General features: G+C 60.2%; 2 protein-coding genes across 2 annotated transcripts in view; both read left to right on the plus strand.

Annotated features, from left to right (window-relative positions):
- ABCA2 (ATP binding cassette subfamily A member 2) overlaps positions 1-22013 on the plus strand; it is a 37640-nt gene extending 15627 nt beyond the window's left edge. Inside the window, exons 10-50 of the mRNA XM_026860702.1 lie at positions 350-681; positions 972-1131; positions 1384-1512; positions 1791-1958; positions 2276-2372; positions 2765-2938; positions 3022-3124; positions 4118-4232; positions 4573-4763; positions 4978-5128; positions 5407-5611; positions 6167-6331; positions 6645-6825; positions 7116-7328; positions 7645-7841; positions 7926-8108; positions 9099-9283; positions 9385-9505; positions 9750-10040; positions 11132-11350; positions 11513-11615; positions 12003-12331; positions 12907-13120; positions 13297-13402; positions 13726-13837; positions 14227-14287; positions 14535-14709; positions 14791-14906; positions 15172-15319; positions 15542-15665; positions 16483-16615; positions 16791-16908; positions 17053-17231; positions 17543-17684; positions 18017-18151; positions 18386-18489; positions 18763-18855; positions 19148-19250; positions 19393-19530; positions 19792-19998; positions 20262-22013. Of these exons, the coding sequence (XP_026716503.1) occupies positions 350-681; positions 972-1131; positions 1384-1512; positions 1791-1958; positions 2276-2372; positions 2765-2938; positions 3022-3124; positions 4118-4232; positions 4573-4763; positions 4978-5128; positions 5407-5611; positions 6167-6331; positions 6645-6825; positions 7116-7328; positions 7645-7841; positions 7926-8108; positions 9099-9283; positions 9385-9505; positions 9750-10040; positions 11132-11350; positions 11513-11615; positions 12003-12331; positions 12907-13120; positions 13297-13402; positions 13726-13837; positions 14227-14287; positions 14535-14709; positions 14791-14906; positions 15172-15319; positions 15542-15665; positions 16483-16615; positions 16791-16908; positions 17053-17231; positions 17543-17684; positions 18017-18151; positions 18386-18489; positions 18763-18855; positions 19148-19250; positions 19393-19530; positions 19792-19998; positions 20262-20297 (6456 nt within the window). The 3' untranslated portion in view covers positions 20298-22013. The remainder of the gene's footprint in view (positions 1-349; positions 682-971; positions 1132-1383; positions 1513-1790; positions 1959-2275; positions 2373-2764; positions 2939-3021; positions 3125-4117; positions 4233-4572; positions 4764-4977; positions 5129-5406; positions 5612-6166; positions 6332-6644; positions 6826-7115; positions 7329-7644; positions 7842-7925; positions 8109-9098; positions 9284-9384; positions 9506-9749; positions 10041-11131; positions 11351-11512; positions 11616-12002; positions 12332-12906; positions 13121-13296; positions 13403-13725; positions 13838-14226; positions 14288-14534; positions 14710-14790; positions 14907-15171; positions 15320-15541; positions 15666-16482; positions 16616-16790; positions 16909-17052; positions 17232-17542; positions 17685-18016; positions 18152-18385; positions 18490-18762; positions 18856-19147; positions 19251-19392; positions 19531-19791; positions 19999-20261) is intronic.
- CLIC3 (chloride intracellular channel 3) overlaps positions 20388-22019 on the plus strand; it is a 4975-nt gene continuing 3343 nt past the window's right edge. The window contains 1 exon segment of the mRNA XM_026860705.1: positions 20388-20631. Within this exon segment, the coding sequence (XP_026716506.1) occupies positions 20388-20631 (244 nt within the window).

Raw genomic sequence — 22019 nt, forward strand, 5'->3', positions numbered from 1 at the left:
ATTGGCAGTGTCCTTGGTGGCACAGTTCCTTACGGCTGGCTCTGAGGTCCCCCTCTTTGTCCCACCTGAGTCTGACACGTCCCTTGTGGTCACAGAGGACCATCCTTCCTACCTGAGGGACATCGTGTGTTCCCCAACAATACCCTGCCAGATTTTGCCTGCACTCCCACTGCCTGATAGCCACAGATGCATGGCAGTGAGTCTGGGGCCCCAATTGGGCACAGCTCCAGCCTTTTAACCAAGGCAGTGGACATGCCGCTGCTTGGGGTCCCCCTTGGTCCTCTCCCGCTAGTGAGCAGGGCCCTATCACCCCAGCCACGGGTGACCCCTTGCCTGCTCATCCTTGCAGCTGAAGCTGGATGAGGTGAACAGCACGGCCACCCAGCACCGCCTCCGTGCCCTCCTGGAGGACCTGGTGGAGATGGAGAAGGTTCTCCGGGACGTGGACATCCTCTCGGCACTGGCCAAGCTGCTGCCAAGGGGAGCCTGTGCCAGCAAGGCCCCGCCACCCACTGCTAACAGCACTGGCTGGGCTGGCACCAACACCACGGCTGGCAACGCCACAGCAGAGGAGGAGGGTGCTGGGGGAGGGTTGGCCAGTGGCGACAACCCCCAGGGACAGTTCTCGGCGTTTGTGCAGCTGTGGGCTGGGCTGCAGCCCATCCTCTGTGGCAACAACCGGTAGGAGCCCCAGGGTTGGAGAGGGCTGGATCCAGGTGCTTTCTGGTCGGGACATGGGTGTGGGAGAGCCCACTTTGCCCCTGCCAGTGGTCAGGGCCCCTGGTCATCGTGTGGGAGAGGGATGCTGCACTACATCCTTGTGCTGTGGACAGGGGAAGCTCCCCGAGCTGGGCAACACCGTGCTGGCCCAGTGGTCGGTGTAAAATCCCCTCCCAGGTAGGGGTGGGGGCTGCCTCCAGTGAGGGGTACTGGGGTTGGAGCGAAGTTAGCAGCCTGAGCCCCCTTTGCAGGACAATTGAGCCTGAGGCGCTGAAGCAGGGCAACATGAGCTCGCTGGGCTTCACCAGCAAGGAGCAGCGAAACCTGGGCCTCCTCGTGCATTTGATGACCAGCAACCCCAAAATCTTGTATGCGCCCGTGGGCACTGAAGTGGATAAGGTCATCCTAAAGGTGAGGGTGCAGAGGCTGGGACTCCCATTCTTCTCCCACCAGCTCCACTCTGCCTAGACAGGCTCAGCGGGGCCAGGGCTGCCAGCCCAAGGAGCCAGCTGTCAGCCAGCACTGCCAGAAGCAGACAGCTGCCCTGGCCCTTGTTGTTGTAGTGATGCCTGCTGGGAGGTGGGCACCGCCATGGCTGCTGGCCATCCCAGAGAGCAGGGGGGCCACTGCCTCTTCCCACTGTGTGACCTTCCTCCCTCCTAGGCCAATGAGACCTTTGCCTTTGTGGGCAACGTCACCCATTACGCCAAGGCGTGGCTGAACATCTCCCCTGAGATCCGTGCCTACCTGGAGGAGGGCAGGCTGCAGAGGCGCATCCGCTGGCTCCAGCAGGTAGGATAGTGTGGTGGGGACTGAGCCTGTCTGGGTTTTACTGATCTGGGGATGGGAAGGGGGATGTCCTGCCCCCAGACACCTCATAGCCTCTTCATGGGAAGCTCTCAGGTGCTCCTGCTCTTGCAAGGACTGGGCTGGCTCCCTGTGCAGGGTGGATGCTGTCCCTTATGTCCAGGAGGAGCACTGGGTTCTATCTGTGTCCATGGGGAGGACAGGAGGCTGAGAGGTAGGGCACACCCCAACTTCTCCCTCCCGTGTCTCTCTCCCTGTCCCAGTTCACTGCTGACCTCCACAAGCACCCAGAGATCCTGAATATCTCTGACAGTGATGTTCTCCACAACTTTCTCAATGGCAACTTCTCCATGCCCAACGCCAGCGTCCTTCTCCAGCAGCTGGACGCCATCGACAATGCTGCCTGCGGCTGGATCCACTTCATGGCCAAGGTGAGGTTGTGCCTGCTGTGGGAACACGGGTGCTGGAGTGGCACCCATTGCCTGCAGCCAGGCTCTCTGAAGAGTGGAGGAGGAGTCACCTGTGCTCAGACCTCCTTAAGGCCATGGGATGGGAGCCATGGAGGAGATAGTGGCTTCTGCAGTGTCAGGAGCTTTGGGGTAGATGTCAACAGTGGAGATGCCCATCCACTCTTGGGTTTGGGAGCTTGTGGGGTGGCTGTGGGTGGCACATGCTGCACCATGTGCAGGGTCTGCTTGCCAGGCCTGTCAGGGCCAGTGGGGACTCATCAGCCCTCCCCTCCCACCAGGTCAGCGTGGACATCTTCAAAGGCTTCCCAGATGAGGAGAGCATCGTCAATTACACACTGAACCAGGCCTACCAGGACAACGTCACAGTCTTTGCCAGTATGTCCCCAGGAAGCAGACCCTTCGCAGTGTTCCCTGAAGCCATGTCCTTCTCTAGCTGTGCCCTGGGCTGGGGCCACTGCCTTTGGGACATGGCTCCCCGGGTGGTGGAGGAGCAGACCAAGGAACTTGTGGTACCTGTCCTCTGCCCTTGGCCGAGCCCTGCTGGGTGCAGTGCCCTGCTCCTGTCCTGGCTCTGGCACCATCTCTGCCTGTGGCCCATGTGCCCTTTGCTACCATGCCAGGGCTGTGCCCACCTTCCCCATCTGTGACAGTCCTCGTGGTGCCATTGGTTGGGACACGCTGAACCTCCCTGCCCGTTGCTGTGGGACGGCTGGTGTAGCCGTCTCCCATGGTGCCAGCGGGCTCCATGCCTCTCCTGCTGCCCACAGGCGTCATCTTCCAGACCAACAGGGATGGCTCCCTGCCCCCGCATGTCATGTACAAGATCCGGCAGAACTCCAGCTTCACAGAGAAGACCAACGAGATCCGGCGGGCGTACTGGCGGCCTGGCCCCAACACCGGCGGCCGCTTCTACTTCCTCTACGGCTTTGTCTGGATCCAAGGTGAGTGCCAGCTCCCTGCCACAGCTGCCCACATCCCTGGCCCCTGCCCGCACTGCCCACTCAGCCTGGCCTGTCCTCCCCAGACATGATGGAGCGCGCCCTCATCAACACATTTGTTGGCCATGATGTGGTGGAACCTGGCAACTATGTGCAGATGTTCCCATACCCGTGTTATACCCGGGACGAGTGAGTAACACCTGCGCGGGCAGGGTGGGCAGGGGCAGGACACTTCAACTGGGAAAAGGGGACGTTTGGGGGCCTGAGAGAGGTCAGTAACATTGGGAGTGGTGAGCAACCAGTTAAGGTCTGTTCCTTGGACCACCAGGCTAGGCAAGCAGGGGAAGAATTTTGTGTACAGTTCGCAGCTGAAGTGACGAACTCATAGCTGAGGGGTGTTGTGCACGATTTAATCCTTGCCGGGATGAGAGAGCACGTTGCTGTTGCCCCTCCCCCACCCGCGCTGGTCGGGCTGGAAGTTAGACACAGACCCCGGCTAAAATAACAAGAAATTTAATACAACAGAGTGATAGAACAATTTGAATAACAACAGTATCAATGGTAACAACAATAAACAACAATAACAGTGAACAAGACAAACGATATACAGAGAAATACCGCTAGCTGGTTTACGGAAAGCAAAGTTCCCTCCCAAATCCACCAAAGAGCCAGGAAAAGGCTCCGCCCCCAGACCTGACGTCAGCACGGTATGAATAACCCGGCTGGAGATCCCTTCCCCCTCTCTCTCTGCTGGGGAAAACTTTACTCTATCCTGGCTGAACCAGGACAGGTGTCTTGGAGGCTGAAAGATTTGGGGAGAACAAGGAGTGTGGTAAATGAACAGCACATGGGTTTGTTGGTGGTTATTGAAAATGGTGGTCTGGAGGAAGCACCTGGAGAAGTCCCAGAGCCACTAGCCCTCCAGGGCAGGGGGGTGGATAGGGCCACATCCACACCAGGGTAGTCAGGACACTGGGCTGAGCCCACAGCTGCTGCCCAGGACCTGGCAGCCAGGACACCAGGTTGTCCTATGGGCTTATTGAAGAAGCTCTTTTAGGGCACTAAGGAGCTCCTGGACCAGAGGGCTGGTTGTCCCCTGTGCTGCCCTGTGGCCCAGGGTCTCCCCGGATCTCTGCGGTGGTGCAGCCATTCAGCTCTCCCCTCTCTTTCTCTTCACACCAGCTTCCTCTTTGTCATTGAGCACATGATGCCCCTGTGCATGGTGATATCCTGGGTCTACTCAGTGGCCATGATGATCCAGCACATTGTGACGGAGAAGGAGCATCGCCTGAAAGAGGTGGGGATGGTGGGAGAGATCCCTGCAGAGGAGCTGGCATCTCAGAGCTCTGAGTCCTACAGTGCATCCATGGGCACCTTCCCCATGTCTTCAGGGTGCAGGAGTTGGGGTGGGTGCAGATCCCACATCCCTGGGCTAAGCTGGTCCTTCAGACTGTTCCCAGCCCAAGCCCTCCCCATCGCCAGAGGGAGCTGAGCCTGCTGGCACCCTGGCACAGGGTGCTGTGACCTGCCCACTCCCAGCAGCCTGGTGCTGCTGGTTGCTCATCCAGCCCTGGTGAGTGAGGCAGTGGGGATGTGCAGGCAGGGGACAGTCCTGCTGAGCAGTGTTGTCCTCATAGGTGATGAAGATGATGGGCTTGAACAATGCGGTGCATTGGGTGGCTTGGTTCATCACTGGCTTTGTCCAGCTCTCCATCTCAGTCACGGCGCTCACTGCCATCCTGAAGTATGGCAAGGTCCTGATGCACAGCGATGTCCTCATCATCTGGCTCTTTCTCGCCATCTACGCAGTGGCCACCATCATGTTCTGGTGAGCTGCCTGCTCCACTCTGTGGGCTGAGGGGACATGGTGGCAGCAAGGTCCTTGTGCTGTGGGGTGAGGGTGCTGGGAGCTGTGTGGGCAAGGGCCAGTGAAGGGGCACAGGTGGTTTGAGGGGCCAGTTTACCACCTCAACACCACCAAAAGCAGACAGTGTGGGGAGAACCCTGGTGGGTAGGATCTGAGGTGACACTCCTCCCTGCAGCTTCCTGGTATCGGTGCTCTACTCCAAGGCCAAGCTGGCTTCTGCCTGCGGTGGCATCATCTATTTCCTCAGTTACGTGCCCTACATGTACGTGGCCATCCGGGAGGAGGTGGCGCATGACAAGATCACGGCCTTTGAAAAGTGCATTGCGGTGAGTTGGATGTGTCCAAGGTTTGCCCCAGGCACCCCATGTCCAGTACACAGGCCACCAAGCTGTCACAAAGCCCTAGGCAAACCTCTGCCTGTATGAACCAACTCGTCATGGGGCTTTGGAGGCATCTCCAGAAGGTTGGTGTCTCCCAGGACAGGGATCATCTCCACAGGGCTGGGTGGGGCAGCACCAGGTGGGAATTTGCCCCAGCGTGTTTCTCCAGAGCAGGCCTGTGGTTCCTCCTGATGTCCCCTTCTCTTCCCTCCACCTCTTCACAGTCTCTCATGTCCACCACGGCCTTTGGGCTGGGTTCCAAGTACTTTGCACTGTATGAGGTAGCTGGCGTGGGCATCCAGTGGCACACCTTCAGCCAGTCGCCTGTAGAAGGGGATGACTTCAACCTCCTGCTGTCCATGATGATGCTGATTGTGGATGCCGTGGTGTACGGGGTGCTCACGTGGTACATTGAGGCTGTGCACCCGGGTATGTTTGGGGGGTGAGGGCATCTCTCATCTTATGGGAGCCTCCTCACTGGAGGCCTGCTGATTCCTGGCGGTGGTGGGATTCAGCAGAGTGCCTTCAGGGTCCCCGTCGTGTGTCTTGGTGGGAACACCTGCCCACATGCCCTGCCCCAGTGGTGACACCAGCAGGTTCCTTGCAGATCTTCAGTCATGTGTCTCAGTTCACTGGCCACTGTGGCAAAGCAAGGTGTCCATGCCTGGGGCACTGTTCCCCTTTATCTCCTGCTTTGGGAGGGGTCTCACCTGCTTCCTTTGCTTTCTTCATAAAACTGAAGCATGAGCCAGCCCCAACCCAGAGCTCAAAGGACTTTGCTTCCTTGCACAGCCCAGCAGCGTTGCCATGAGCCCAGCTAGCCCAGGTGCTTGCAGCACCCCCTGCAGTGATGTCCCTGAGCTGGGGAGACTTCCAAGCCCATGTTCATGGCTGTGCCTATGCTGAGCTCTGCCCCGGCACTTGGCCATCCTCTGCAGCCATGGTGCAGGGCTGGCCATGAATCCGTCGGGCTTGTGCTTGCAGGCATGTTCGGCTTGCCGCGGCCCTGGTACTTCCCTTTCCAGAAGTCCTACTGGCTGGGCAATGGGCGAGTGGAAACCTGGGAGTGGACCTGGCCCTGGTCTCGCACCACTCGCCTCAGCATCATGGAGGAGGATCAGGCCTGTGCCATGGAGAGCCGGAGGCTGGGTGAGGGCAGAGAGGGGCGGTGGGAGATGGCCCAGGGATGGCCCTGGCTCTGCTGCAGGGTCCTGCATGGACCCCCGTATGTCCCCTGTGCCCTTGTCAGGGCAAGATGCTGGGCCAGGCTTTGCTGCCTGTCTGGCAGATGCTGCCTATGGTGCGGGAGGGAGGAAACTGGCGAGAAGCACAAGGGAAGGGGCCATGAGCCAGCACAGCCACTGTGGGATAGAGACAAGGAGGTGCTTTCCCTGGGGAGCCTCCCTCCAAGCCTGGCCTCCCTGCCACCCCGTGGCTCCTCACCACCCTGCTCTCACAGCAGAGGAGACACGGGGCATCGAGGAGGAGCCAACCCACCTTCCCTTGGTTGTCTGCATTGACAAGCTCACCAAGGTCTACAAGACAGACAAGAAGCTGGCGCTGAACAAGCTGAGCCTCAACCTCTACGAGAACCAGGTGGTGTCCTTCCTGGGGCACAACGGTGCAGGGAAAACCACCACCATGTGAGTGTCTGTCAGGGCAGACATGGACCATGTCCTTTCCACCAGCTGCAGTGGGTGGGGAAGGTGCTGGCTGATGCCCTTGCAGGGCTGTGTGGCTGACACCACGTCCAGAGGGCAGCAGTGTGGATGTGGAGGTGGCACAAAAGGGGGACAGGTAGCAGGTGCATGGCACTGCACTGGCATTGCTCTGCCCAGGGCCCAGCAGTTGTTCTTGAAGGTGGTGGTTGGGATTGTGACCAGATGGAGGAATACAAGATCCCTCACACTGTTGCCTTTCTCTGTCCATCCAGGTCCATCCTCACCGGCTTGTTCCCTCCAACCTCGGGCTCCGCTACCATCTATGGCCATGATATCCGCACAGAGATGGACAAGATCCGGAAGAACCTGGGCATGTGTCCCCAGCACAACGTGCTCTTCGATAGGCTAACGGTGGAGGAACACCTCTGGTTCTACTCGCAGCTCAAAAGCATGGCAGAGGAGGAGATCCGCAAGGAGATGGACAAGTAGGCATTCTCCAGCTCCTTTTGCCCCATCTGTGCATTTTACATGAGTGGGTCCCCTTCTTGCTGGCTGAGCTGCACTGGGTGATCTGGTAGCAGAGATGTCCCCTGGAGCAACTCCACCAGGTTTTCCAAAACTTGGGCTATCAGGCTGTGGAAACTAGCAGAAGATGCTTCTGTAGTCTGGCTGAAGTTGGGCTGTCCCAGCAGCCAAGGGCTGTAGGTACTATGCGGGGAAGAGGCATCATGTGCTCCCCACAGGCACTGGGTGCCAGTACAGCCCCCCCTGGCATCCTTGGTGCTTCTCCCCTGTCCGCAGGATGATTGAGGACCTGGAGCTCTCCAACAAACGCCACTCCCTGGTGCAGACTCTCTCGGGGGGCATGAAGAGGAAGCTGTCAGTGGCCATTGCCTTCGTGGGTGGGTCACGAGCTGTGATCTTGGATGAGCCCACAGCTGGTGTGGACCCGTATGCACGCAGGGCCATCTGGGACCTCATCCTCAAGTACAAGCCAGGTGAGAGAGGTGGGCAGAGCCCAGCATTGCTCCCCTGGCTGCAGAAGCCCTGACCCCTCTGCTGAGGCTCTGTGCCACCATCAGGGAGGACCATCCTGCTCTCCACACATCACATGGATGAGGCCGACCTGCTGGGTGACCGCATTGCCATTATCTCCCATGGCAAGCTCAAGTGCTGCGGCTCCCCGCTCTTCCTCAAGAGCACCTATGGTGATGGCTACAAGCTGACAGTAGTGAAGAAGCAGTCCGACACCAGGAATGGCACAGGTCTGAGGGGCAGCGGGACCGTGTGTTTAGAGGAGTAGGTGGGATGAGTCTTTCAACCCAGAAAAGGAACAAGTGGTCAAACCCAAACTCCTTAGGCAGCATGGAGGGCAGAGGGGGATGGGGAAGGGGTGTAGGAGGTGGGACCCAGACAGGAGAAATCAAGCGATACCAAGTTAGACCCTGTGTGGTAGCACTTGTCTCCAGGCACTGGTTCTGTGCAGTCTGTGGGCTGCGATGCAGAGCACTGTCCCCAGGTGTGGTCCTTCAACCCCAGCCGGCAGCTAGGCATCATGCAGCCACTCGTTCGCTCACTCCTTCCCTTTCCCAGCGTAGGAAAATCGAAAAAAAAATTAAAAAGTGGTTTTACTTGTGAGTTGCAGATAAGAACAGTTTAATAAGTAAAATATAATAGTAATAGCAACAACAATAACAAAATAATAGTAATAATAATGATGATGATGATGATGAAAAAGGAATGTAACAAAAAGAGATAGAAATTAAACCCCAGAGAAGACAAGTGATGCACAGTGCAGTTGCTCACCACACACTGGCTGATCTGCTCCTCCTGGTGAGCTCCCCCAGTTTCTGTACTAAGCTGTCCTGTGGTGTGGAATAGCCCTTTGGCTAGTTCAGGTCAGCTCTCCCGGCCATGCTCCCTCACAGCTTGTTGTACACCAGCTCACTGACACAGCATGGGAAACCGAAAAATCCTTAAGCATACTTAGCAACAACTAAATCATCAGTGTGTTATTGACATTGCTCTCATACTGAATCCAAAACACAGCGCTGTACCAGCTACTAGGAAGGAAATTCACCCTATCCAGCTGAAATGAGGACACCAGGCCAGGCAGGGCAGCTGGGAGGCTGCCAGCACCCCATGATGGAGGCTGGAGAGGAGCCCCTGCACCGCTGGGGTGTAGGGTGGACATGGTGGGTCCTGGTGGGAGGCTGGGAGCCAGATGACTGACCAGTGCCGCCACTCTGCCACAGAGCCAGGCCAGCCACATAGCCCCCCGGCCCACTCGTCCGTCAGCCCCTGCTCGGAGCCTCGCGTCTCCCAGTTCATCAAGAAATACGTGGCCTCCTGCCTCCTCATCTCAGACACCAACACTGAGCTCTCTTACATCCTGCCCAGTGAGGCTGTCAAGAAGGGCTGCTTTGAGAGGCTCTTCCAGGTATGCGTGGGGGCTGGCAGTGTGGGTAGGCAGGCAGCTGTGCGGGGCTGCAGCACTTCAGTCACCTCCTCCCCTCCTCACATGGCACTTTGCCCCCACAGCACTTGGAGCAGAGCCTGGAGGAGCTGGACCTCACCAGTTTTGGGCTGATGGACACCACACTGGAGGAGGTCTTCCTGAAGGTGTCTGAGGAGGACCAATCTCTGGAGAACAGCGATGCGGGTATGGGCAGTGCGGGGGCTGGCAAGGGGCCGTGTGCCTCTGTGGGGGCTTTGGGGGCCCTTCTCACCTTGTGCATGGCCACAGGTGTCTCCCAAGGGGGGAAGTGGTCTCCAGCAGAGCCCACCCCAGCCAAGGGCAGATGGCCTCTGTCCACTCTGGGTTTGCAGAGCAGATCCGTCCCCACTCCATGCCACACTGTGGTGAGGGGTGGCATGGCCAGTGGCAACACCCCTTCTCCTTCCAGACATGAAGGAGTCCAAGAAGGACACCCTGCGGCCACCTGCCCCTGAGCTGGGCCCAAAGCCTGAGGCCAATGGGGACCCTCTGGCCGAAGCGACCGTGCCGCAGAAGCCCGAGGTGGAGCTCAGCAATCTGGTGACATGCTCCAAGCTGGCACAGTCACAGGCATCCCTGCACTCGGCCTCCTCAGTGGGCTCTGTGCGGGGTGATGAAGGTGGGGCTTATTCCGAATTCTTTGGGGATTACGCGCCCCTGTTTGATAACCAGCAGGACCCCGATAACATCAGTCTGCAAGGTTCGTGCTGCTGGTGCCTGGCCGGTGGCAGGGGCCGGGGCAGGCACTTGGATGGGACACAGGAGGGTGGCTGGGGCAGTGGCAGCACCAGCACCTGTCCCTGTGCCTGGGCAGGGCAGAGCTGGCCCTGGCCAAGGTGTGTAGGTGTGCCAGGGATGGAGGGCCATACCTGCTGGGATGAGACCTCCCGGTGGGCTGATGATGCCAACACTGGACCCAGAGAACCGCAGCCTGGGTGGGAGGGCTGGGAGCGGGTGCTTCCAGCAGTTTGCTCCCCCAAATTTGGTAGCATGTGCATGGAGGGGTCCTGTGCTGAGACACGGAGCCAGCGGGTGCGGGTGCAGCTGGCGTTGGCTCTGCCCTTCACCTCCCTGGGGTCCCGTGAGTGCCACCTTGCAGACTTGCCCCACTAACGTGCTCGCTCCTCACACCGGCGCCTGTTTGGGTTGTCTCCTCTTGGCCCTGGGGCATGGAGTCATCTTCCAGCTGGTGACTGCCTCCTGTACCCTGACCCAGGCTAGTGGCTCTCTCTGCCTGGCTGCTGGCTATGCTGGAGGACAGAGGATGCAGGCAGCTGCCCTGAGGCTGCTGTTTTTTTCACAAATCCTTTTCTGGGTTATCCCAGCAGCTCTTGCCATGATTAATTCAGCCTCTCTGGCCAGGGCTGCTCTGAGCATTGTGATTTGGGTTATGGGAGGGAGAGCCGAGACAGTGCCATGGCGGAGCTCCTGAGCCCCAGCCCACTGCCTCGTCGTGTCCCCACATCCTGTCCCCTGCTCCTGACTCTACTAACCTCTTGCCAGCTGGGAGAGCTGATGGGAAAATGGAGGAGTTCTGCCAAAAAGCGCCAATTTAGGTGTTTTTTTAAAAACTGTTGTCTAAATTTCCCATTTTGGGCCAAGAGGAACCTGCCAGCCAGCTGCTTTGCTTCACGCTGTGATGCTGCTGTGACTCAGTGGCCATCAGGGTTGGGTGCCACCCTGTCCCTTGGGGTGGCTGTGCCCAGTTTGGTGCCCAGCTCAGCTCCCTGGGGACCAAGGTGGGCGCAGGAGTGGCCATGCCAGGGGGCTGACATCCTTCTCTCCTCCCAGAGCAAGACGCGGAGGTGGAGGCAGAGGACCATGACCTGGCTGGGCAGGGGAGCTTCAAGCTGGAGGGCTCGTGGCTCAAGCTACGCCAATTCCACGGGCTTATTGTCAAACGCTTCCACTGCGCCAAGCGCAACACCAAGGCCCTCTTCTCGCAGATCCTCCTGCCTGCCTTCTTCGTCTGCGTGGCCATGACGGTGGCACTCTCTGTGCCCGAAATAGGTACCTGCATGCTGGGGGCTGCTGGGGGCCCCTTCTGCCTACCCCAGTGTGGCTGCTGGGGACACTGGCTGTGGTGAGCACAACACTTGGGGGTGCTCAGCTTGTCTGCCTGCGTGCGGTGGTGCTGCAGATGCCAGCGGGTTGTTGTCCTTGTCCTTGCAGGTGACCTGCCGCCCCTCATCCTCTCACCATCGCAGTACCACAACTACACCCAGCCCAAAGGCAACTTCATTCCTTACGCCAACGAGGAGCGGCACGAGTACCGGTGAGAGCTACTTGCTGGTGACCAGCGTCCCGTGGCCCGTCCCCATCCCTGGGGCTGTGCTGGGGGCAGCAGGGAGGGCAGCCTGCAGCAGGGCAGGTGCTGAGGCTGGCTCGGGCTTGGAGTAGAGCCTGGCTGGTGCCACATCGCCTTGCAGAAGGCAGCCTTCATCCTCCTCAGGGTGTCTTTGGGAGATGTGCCAGCCCTGATGCTGGCTGTGATGGGCAGCTTGGCTCATACCAGGCCTGGGCTGTGTGTGCTGCCGTAGTGCCTGTGCCTGTTCAGTCATCTTAGGTGCCAGAGTCTTGGGGAGGTCCCAGCAGAAGATGGCCAAGGTGATGAGAACCATGTCTCCTGCTGCTTGTTCCTCACCTGCTCCTCTCCCAGCAGCATCAGGCTGTCTCCTGACGCCAGCCCCCAGCAGCTGGTGAACACCTTCCACCTGCCCTCCGGCGTGGGGGCCACCTGTGTGCTCAAGACGCCTTTCAACAACACACTGGACCAGCCCATGCAGACCCTCAACCTTGACAGCAACGAATCCAAGATGCTGGCAGCCAAGTACTTCGACGCCATGTGCATTGACTCCTTCACTCAGGGCCTGCCACTCTCCAACTTTGTGCCACCGCCACCATCCCCGGCCCCTTCTGACTACCCTGTCTCTGTGGATGAGGACGTGCCTCATGCCTGGAACTCCACAACCTTCTCCGCCACCGTTAAAGGTATCATTTGTGCTTGGTGCCTGACTCTGGGCCAGTGGTTCATCTCCAGCAGGGAGATGATCTATCCTTCCTCAGGAGCAGCTCTAGGGACCCCTGGAAGTGCCTGTCAGTTTGGCCTGGCCACAGCAGAGCATTGCTGGGCTGAACTTCTGGCTCAAGGCTGGTGCTGGCCCTGGAGCACCACTCCCTGTTCTGCCCCAGCAGTGCCAGCGGAGCTCCCTGGGACAGTGACACCATTGAGAGCCCTGTGGCCAGTCGTGCGTCACCCTTGCTGGGCTGGCTGCTCGGTCCCCAGTCATTATCTTCTCCAGCGACACTCCATGCCCTCTCTCTGAACTGTTTCTGTCCCCCAGAGTTTTTCCCCATGTCTATCTCTTGGTCCCTCTCTGTCACCAGGAAACAAAAGCCCTCTCACAGACCAGCTCTGGCACAGCAGGAGCTGACACCAGTGGAACAGAGTGTTCCCTCCCTTCCCAGCTGGGACCCCTCAGCTGAGCACTCCACCACCCCCACATTGTCCCAGGCAGCTGGGGCAGGCAGGACCCTTCCTGTGAGCTGCCCTCTCTGCTCCTCAGAGACCATGACCTCGGCCCCTGCCCTGCCCCGCATTGTCCATGAGCCCATCAAGTGCACGTGCTCCATGCAGGGGACTGGCTTCTCCTGCCCCAGCGGTGTAGGGGGTCACCCCCCACAGATGAAGGTGGTGACAGGGGACATCCTGGCAGACATCACAGGGCGCAACGTCTCCGAGTATCTGCTCTACACCTCAGACCGCTTCCGGCTGCACAGGCAAGAGTGAAGACTGGGAGTGTCTGCTCTGTGCCATGGAGCAGGGGTGGGGGACCAGGGACTTGGGGACACTTGCCTGGGGTGCTGATGGGAGCCAGGGTCATGCTCAAGGAGGACCCTGCTCCCAGAGGTGGGAGACAGTGGTCACAGCTTTTTGGCGATGCCTTGTCCCACAGGTACGGGGCACTCACCTTTGGCAACGTCCAGAAATCCATCCCGGCCTCCTTCGGGGCCAGGGCTCCTGCCACGGTGCGCAAGATCGCTGTCCGGAGAGCGGCCCAGGTGGGACCACGCTGCGCCCTGCAGGAACTGGAGGACGGGTGGGCAGCGGCAGCCGTGGCCTGTGTGGGGAGGAGAAGGGGGCAGGCAGCAGTGCCTGCACAGCAGGGTCCCTTGCCCATGGCTCTGTCACAGCACTCTCCACCGAGGGGTTGAGGGGACTCGCTTTGCAGATCCTGCCTGGCATGCTCAGCAGCGGGCTGCTTTCCTCACAGCCACGAGCCTGCCCTGCAGCTGTCCTGTCCCATCCCATCCCACCCTTCCAGTACCTCTGCCACAGGCCCAGCTCTCTTGCCACCTCTCACCCCTCTTCTCTGCTTCTCCAGGTCTTCTACAACAACAAGGGCTATCACAGCATGCCCACCTACCTCAACGCTCTCAACAATGCCATCCTGCGAGCCAACTTGCCCAAGAGCAAAGGCAACCCTGCTGCCTATGGTGAGGACCTTGGAGACCTTTAAGGACAGAAGCTACAGGGCATGGTCCAGCCAGGCTCTGAAGTGCAGTGTTCCCCCTTGGACCAAGCAGACTAGTGCCCATTTGAAGCAAGGGAGTCACACAAGCAGAGTCTGCGCTGGGGCAGAAGCTCCCGAGGTGCTGCCAACTGGCACCTGGACTTGCAGTGTGTCCGAGGATGCTCTTTGCCAGCTGGTGTGGGAGGGCACGGCCTTGAGGTGCTCAGCTGCTTCAGGCAGCTCAGCTCCTGCCAGGCTGCAGAGAGGGAAACCGTCCTCTTGCTCAGACCCAGGACCAGGCAGGCTGGGAACAAGATTTTCTGTCCTGAGACTGTTTCATGCTTCTATGTTCCTTCTTGGGCTTTCCTGCAGGCATCACGGTCACCAACCACCCCATGAACAAGACGAGCGCCAGCCTGTCCCTGGATTACCTGTAGGTCCAGGGAGCGGGCTTGAGGGAGGGTACCCGTCCTGTGGGGGGCAGGGAGCTCCCCTCTGCATTTTTCAGGGGAGCGCTGAGGCTTCTGCCCTGCAGGCTGTGTCAGGGGGAGTGGGTGGTGGTGACATGGAGGTCCCTGGGCTGTGTCCTGCCCTATGCACAATGACTGTCCCATGGCAGGACAGGTGACCCTGCCCCAGGCAGCTGAGGGCAGCTGCTCTCCTCCTTGCTCCCCATTCAGCCTGCAAGGCACGGACGTAGTGATTGCCATCTTCATCATTGTGGCCATGTCCTTCGTGCCAGCCAGCTTTGTGGTGTTCCTGGTGGCCGAAAAGGCCACCAAGGCCAAACACCTGCAGTTTGTGAGCGGCTGCGACCCTGTCATCTACTGGTTGGCCAACTACGTGTGGGACATGGTGAGCAGGGTGCATGGCCCCACTGAGTGAGCCCCCAGGGCCGTGTGAGTGGATGGTCATGGAAGTTTCTGTTTTCTCAAGCTGAACTACCTGGTGCCGGCCACATGCTGCATCATCATCCTGTTCGTGTTCGACCTCCCGGCATACACCTCTCCCACCAACTTCCCCGCCGTCCTCTCCCTCTTTCTGCTCTACGGGTACGTTGGTCAGGGTGCACTGGTGGGTCCCTCTGGTGCCCTGTCTGCACTGTGGCTACGTGGGCAGGACCTGGGCTTGGGGCTGCCCACCTGGCTGACATTCTGCAGCTCCTGTAGCTGGTGGCCTGCAAGACCTGGGGTTGGAGAGCCCGGGGAGGATGGGAGGATGGGGCTGGGAGAGGGGCAATCCCAAGGCTTGATGGTTGGTGCTGCCTAGTCCCTCTTGTGCCATGCTGATGTGTGCTCCTGCCACTCGCCTTCCCAGCTGGTCCATCACTCCCATCATGTACCCTGCCTCCTTCTGGTTCGAGGTGCCCAGTTCTGCCTATGTCTTCCTCATCGTCATCAACCTCTTCATTGGCATCACAGCCACTGTCGCCACGTTCCTGCTGCAGCTCTTTGAGCATGACAAGGTACAAGAGACACAGCTCTGCCTGGGTCTGCCAGGAAGGGAGAAGCTGCCATCAGGTCAGGGGACAGCTCAGGCTGGGAGAGACCTCAGGAGGTCTCTGCTCACAGCAGGGTCAGCTGTGAGAGCTGACCAGGCTGTATCTTGCTGGGGATCCTGATCCTACCACGTGCTCACAGTCCTCAGGGGTGTTCCTGATAGTCGTGTCCTCTGCCTGTCCCCACAGGATTTGAAGGTGGTGAACAGCTACCTGAAGAGCTGCTTCCTTGTATTCCCTAACTACAACCTGGGCCATGGCTTGATGGAGATGGCCTACAACGAATACATCAACGAATATTATGCCAAGATTGGTACGGCTGCTCATTCCGTCCTTCCCTTGCTCCAGGGCATGTGGACATCCCATAGGGATGGCACATCCCCTCCACCTGCCCTGTGGGGCTTCCCAAGGCCTAGAGTGACCTGGAGCAAAAAGCCAGGGGGTATGAATTAGACTAGGGTGCAGGAAGAAACACAGTTGTCAGTCAGCTCTGGTGTAGTGCCAGTGATGCTGAAAATAGTTCCTTGGGCCATCCCAAATAGCAGCCCCACAGGGAGAGGAGGTTGTGAGCCCTGGCAGAGTTGTGCATTGCTGCTGGTGTGGCACACTGCCTGTGGCGGGGCTGTGGTGGCCGCGGTGAGGCCGAGCTGTGGTAGGAGGGATGGACACTGCAAGGGCTCTTTCCTTCCAGATGTGGTCTCTTGCAGGGCTGCGCTGCCCAGACAAATGGAGTGTTTTGCTACTCACAGCTTCAGCTTGTCCTCAAAAACCTCTTGCTGTTCTCTACTTCTCAAGCAGCTTCTGTATATAACCTAGGTGCTGCTGGCATCATGAGGAGAAATTTTGGGGAAAGATCTGACAAATCCATCCAATACCCACTCTCAGTTGGGTTGATGCATCCTGCTGAGGTTGGAAAGTTGCAGGATTATTTCAGCAGCACATGTGCTGTGAATGGAAAGCCTCGTGACCAGCCCTGGTGCCAGCAGCACTGACCATCACAGGCAGCTGCCACAGGGGAGGGCACACAGGAGCAGGACAGTGTCATTGTCACAGGCCAGCTCAAGATGTATGACCAGGTTGTCTCCACAGGAAGGTGTCTCCAGCTGCTCTCTCCTCTTTCTCCCACTCAGGGCAGTTTGATAAAATGAAATCGCCCTTCGAATGGGACATCGTGACACGGGGCCTCGTTGCCATGACAATCGAAGGCTTTGTTGGCTTTTTCATCACCATCATGTGCCAGTACAACTTCTTCCGGAAGCCCCAGTGAGTGCAGCTGGCAAGTGGGGCTTAGGCTGGGTGGGGCTTTGCCATCGGGACCCCTTATCTCAAGGTTGTCCCTGCAGTGGGTGCGCACTGGGGAGCTGCCCGTTCCCGGCAGGGATGCAGGCAGGCAGCTCCCATGCCTGCATCCCCACTCTGCCTGTGCACCCTCCCACAGGCGGCTGCCCGTCTCCACCAAACCCATCGAGGATGACATTGATGTGGCCAACGAGCGGCACCGTGTCCTGCGTGGCGACGCTGACAATGACATGCTGAAGATCGAGAACCTCACCAAGGTACAGCAGCAGGGCAGTGGCGGTGGAGGACGCACCAGGGCTGGAAGGAGACACCTCAGAGCCGTCCCATCTGAGGGACGTGGATCGGGGCTGGGGGCTCAGGTGCCTCCCTGCAGGCTGAGCCCCCATCCCCTGCCCCACCAGGTGTACAAGTCCCGTAAGATTGGGCGTATCCTGGCCGTGGACCGGCTGTGCGTGGGTGTGCGGCCTGGGGAGTGCTTCGGGCTGCTGGGTGTCAACGGCGCGGGCAAGACAACCACCTTCAAGATGCTGACGGGGGATGAGAGCACCACGGGCGGAGAGGCCTTTGTTAATGGGCACAGGTTGGGGGCCACGGGCTGGGTGGGAGTTGACTGCCTGCTGTCCTGGGAATGCGAAGGGGTCTGCCTGGGGGTCTCCCAGGATGAAGCAGTGTGAATCTGCCCATATGGGTCTGTGAGACTCTGCAGCCCTGTGGGCTGTGAGCTGACCGTCATCTGGGGGGTGGCAAGTGACAGCAGCTTTTGGCCAAGACTGCCTTTGTGGGTTACCAGGTAGAAGATGCTCCAGTGAAGGCACATGAAAGGAGGGTAAACAATGGGGTGCTCCAGAAAAGCAATTTCTTCTCCCCATGGCCCTTCATCCTCTCCTACAGCATCCTGAAGGAGCTCCTGCAGGTCCAGCAGAGCTTGGGCTACTGCCCTCAGTTCGATGCGCTCTTCGACGAGCTGACAGCCCAGGAGCACCTGGAGCTCTACACCCGCCTGCGTGGCATCCCCTGGAAGGATGAGGAGAGGGTAGGGCTCTGGGCGGGTGACTGTCAGCACGCATGGGCTGGCCCTGTGCCATGGGAATGGCATCTCCCCAGGTACCAGTGGGGAATCTGAGCCAGTGGTACCAACCCTGATAGCAGTGCCACCCCAGTGAATTGCCCACATGGGGTGCTGGGGCTGGGCACACGGGCTCACAGACCCCTACTCAGAGCTGTGCCAGGGGCTGCCATGGGGCTCCCCTGGCTGGCACATTGCTTGTGGTCCTCTTGGCAGCTGGTCCACTTGCCCACTGCTTTCTGCCGGCTCTGCCAGCCCCATGGCCTTGGCAGGTGACAGCAGCCGTACGGACCTTGCAGGTGGTCAAGTGGGCACTGAAGAAGCTGGAGCTGACCAAGTACGCTGACAAGCCCGCCAGCACCTATAGTGGAGGCAACAAGAGGAAGCTGTCCACAGCCATCGCCCTGATCGGATACCCAGCCTTCATCTTCCTGGTGCGTCTTGGGTCCCAGCACCCTGCTTCTGGGGTCCTCCTCCCACCCCCTGTGTCCCTGGGGCTGGCGCTGGGCTGGGGTGGAGAAATGACCCTGGGTGGGAGTTGCCTGTCCCCAACTCTGCCAAAGTCTCCTGGGGTGTGGGGTGGTGTTCTGAGCTGGGGTTAGGACAGGGAGGGGGTGGCAGGGTCCCCCTGGGGGCTGGCGTGTCTGAGCGTGCTGTCTGTCCCGCAGGATGAGCCCACCACAGGGATGGACCCCAAGGCACGGCGCTTCCTGTGGAACCTCATCCTGGATGTCATCAAAACGGGTCGCTCCGTGGTGCTTACGTCCCACAGGTCTGGGGGGGGACTTCTAGCTGCACCCGTGATGCCTCCTAGCACCTGGGGTGCTGTGTGGGCAGGCGGGGGCTCTCTGGTGCCGGGAGGATGGTACTCGACAGGGGCATGGGGAACGGGGGGAACCCAGGATACCCTCTGTCACCTTCTCCCATCACTGGTGGTGGGGCCGCAGCACCCGGGTGATGGCGTGGGGAGCTGAGCTCTCCACCTGCCCCAGCCCCCAGTGCTGTTCCCCCATGCCACCCTGCTGAACCTGCCCTGTCTCCCCAGCATGGAGGAGTGCGAGGCGCTCTGCACCCGCCTGGCCATCATGGTGAATGGGCGCCTCAAGTGTCTTGGCAGCATCCAGCACCTGAAGAACCGGTAAGAGCCCGGCGGGGGCCCAGCACCCTGTGTGCACTGTGGGGCAGGAGGGGGCCAGGCCCCCATGGCAGGGTAACGGTGTGGCACCTGCAGCAAGGTGTCAGCCCTTCATGGGGGTGATGCTTCAGAGGGTGGCCAGGGAGGGGGTGGGCTCACTTGGCTGTCCTGGCACTGTTCTGCTGGCTGTCGCGGCTGCCATGGAGCATTCTCCCCTCCTGTGAGGTCAGCCGTTCCCTGCAGAGCTGCGGGGGGTGGGGTCCAGGTCCTCATGGGGTCCCTTGTCCCTGTGCAGGTTTGGCGATGGCTACATGATCACAGTGCGCACCAAGTCCAGCCTCAATATCAAGGAGGTGGTGAGGTTCTTCAACCGCAACTTCCCTGAGGCTGTCCTCAAGGTGAGCTCCCTGCAGTGGTGGTGCCAGCCCCCACCTTTGGGCACAAGCAGCCTTCGTCCCCCAAGGGACACCTGTGGGACCCGCTGTGGGGTGATGGGAGGGCGTCTGGGAGTCACGGGTGTCGCCTCCATGTCCCCTGCAGGAGCGGCACCACACCAAGGCCCAGTACCAGCTTAAGTCGGACCAGATCTCACTGGCACAGGTCTTCAGCAAGATGGAGCAGGTGGTGGATGTGCTGGGCATCGAAGACTACTCTGTCAGCCAGACCACGCTGGACAACGTGAGTGGGGACAGCGTGGGCAGCTGGATGCTTGTCCCCAGGGAGGGTGGCTGTGCCGAGGTTTGGCTGTGTCAAAGTGCCCATCAGAAGCCACCTTTGGGGCAGGAGGTGGAGCTAGCTGGGGTGTATGGTGGCAGGCACAGCCCCATGGATGTGCTGGGGCCTGTGTTCAATGGTGCAGATGGCAGGCAAGGGGCAGCCAGGGTGTGGAGGTGCTCACAGGGGTCCCTTGCAGCCTCCTGCCCCTTATCCGTCCCCCAGGTGTTTGTGAATTTTGCCAAGAAGCAAAGCGACAACCTGGAGCAGCAGGAGACAAGCCCCAGCTGTGCCCTGCAATCGCCCCTGGAGCGTGTGCTGAGCCTGCTGCGCCCCCGGGCCGCCCCCACAGAGCTGCGGGCCCTTGTGGTGGAGGAGCAGGAGGACCTGGAGACCGATGACGAAGGCCTCATCAGCTTCGAGGAGGAGAGGGTGAGGTTGTCCCTAGATCTGGGTGTCCCTGGTCCTAGCTGTGTCCCTGCCGTGGGACACTGGGGCTGGGTGCTGCAGTGTCGGGTCTCGTCGAGGGAAGGGAACACGGTGGGACCAGGGATGGACCAGAGAGAGCTGTCTGGGAGGGGTGGCTGCTCCCCCCACCGGGCCAGATCCTGGCCCCAGCAGCACAGAGTGTGCTGGGCAGTGCAGGCAGCCCCTGCTCAGCCCAGCCTCTGAGCCCTGCCTGTCTCTGCCCACAGGCTCAGCTCTCGTTCAACACGGACACGCTGTGCTGAAGCCCCAGCAGCAGCCAGTGTCCCCTGGCTGTGAAGCCACTGAACCCTTTTGTCCTCTCCCCTCCCTTCACCCCGTCAAGCAGAGCTGCCATGGCCGGTGGCACATGCCAGGGAGGACACGGCGAGTACTGTGCTGGCCTGGACGGACCTTGCGAGCCACCCCTGGGTGGCCTTTGTCCCCTTCAGCTCTGGGGCAGTGTCACTGCATGGTGCCGGGGCCCACTGTCCTCGGCTGGCTCGCCCAGGCAGCATGTGCCACGGACGGAGACTGTGCAGAGGACACGGCTTGGTGCCAGCACCACCAGCCCCACGCACCTGGTAGCAGAGGAGGCTTGTGAGCGATGCCTTTGGTTGGACACCCATGTTGCTCCTACCCTGAGGACCCTTGGCTGAGGGACACCCTCCCCCCGGCACTGCCAGCACTGGCACCACCCCAGGCCTGGCCCTGGCAGGGCAGGAGGAAGGACAGCTGCTTTTGCCTTGTTTCCATCACCCCTGGCTTGGTGCTTGCCCTTGGTGCTGTGTGGAGCTCAGGCTCCAGCACCGCAGGGGCAGGAGCTCTGGTGCTTCACCTACAGTTCGTTTCTGTCACTGACGGGATGTCACCAGCGATCTCCAGCCTGCCTGAGACGGGGGCCTTGGCCCCGCTGCTGCCTGCTGCCCACCCGTGCTGCTGTCAGCCTTGGGCTGCCAGCGCCGTGGCCCTGCCTGGCCTTGCCATGCCTGTGCGGGGCACTTGGCACCATCCTCAGGGCCGGGCAGCAGCGCCCCTGCAGAGGGGCACGTGGTGGGGCAGAGGGGTATTTCACAGGGTATTTCACACGCTGGCACCAGCTGTTTCTCCCCTCTGCCCCCAACCATGTCCCTCCTCCCAGAGCCCCTCACCCTCCTGCCTGCCCTCACTGGCCGCTTCCCCCACCACAGGGCATTGCTGCAGCTCTGCCACCTTTCTGCTGTGTCCTCTTCCTTGTCGCCCTTGCCCTGGCACTCATTGTTCTGTGTCTGGCCCTGTACAGGAGCCACCTGCACTGTTTTCTTATTGTTGGGTCACTGGTGGTTCTGGGACAGCAATTGCTACACCCCAGGATGGTTTTTGAAGCTGGGAGGGGTTGGCCTTGAGGTACAGGGACAAGACGGCCTGGCTGAGTGCTGGCGCAACCTGGCAGCGGTGCCTGGGGTGGTGGGGAGGGGAGGACAGACTGTGGCAGTGGGGCTGGCAGCGTCAACAGGGCCATCAGCGGGCGCCCCTTGGCCAGCAGTGCCCCTCCTTTCTGCAGAGGGTCCTGCTGCTTTGTCACCCATGGGGGCTGTACCCGGCACCCGTAGCCCAGCAGCACCCCACAGCTCTCCAGCACCCTGCAGCCGTGCCCAGAGATGGATGATGGATGATGGCCTGTGACACTGACCCTGACCAGCCACCCTGTGGGTACCCCAAGCTTTTGTAGCACCCTGGGGGGGGGTGTGCACACTCCCCCCCTCCTTCCCGGGGAGCACCCAAGGCTGGGCTACCCGTGTATGTCCCCACTGCCCTTTCTGCCTCCCTAGCATGGGCTTGGCTGGTGGCCCCGCCTGGCTCCTGCCCACCAGCCAGCGGGCAGCACCAGCCACCCCAGCTCGCTGCCACAGGGCAACACAACCCCTGGGGCCACCCTGGCCCTACTCAAGGGCACAGGAGCTGGGGCAGATCCAGGTGGCAGCTGACCCTCCTGCTGTCCCCATGCC

The sequence above is a fragment of the Athene cunicularia genome, assembly GCF_003259725.1.
Source record: "Athene cunicularia isolate RWA chromosome 17 unlocalized genomic scaffold, athCun1 chr17_part1, whole genome shotgun sequence".
Lineage (NCBI taxonomy): Eukaryota > Metazoa > Chordata > Aves > Strigiformes > Strigidae > Athene > Athene cunicularia.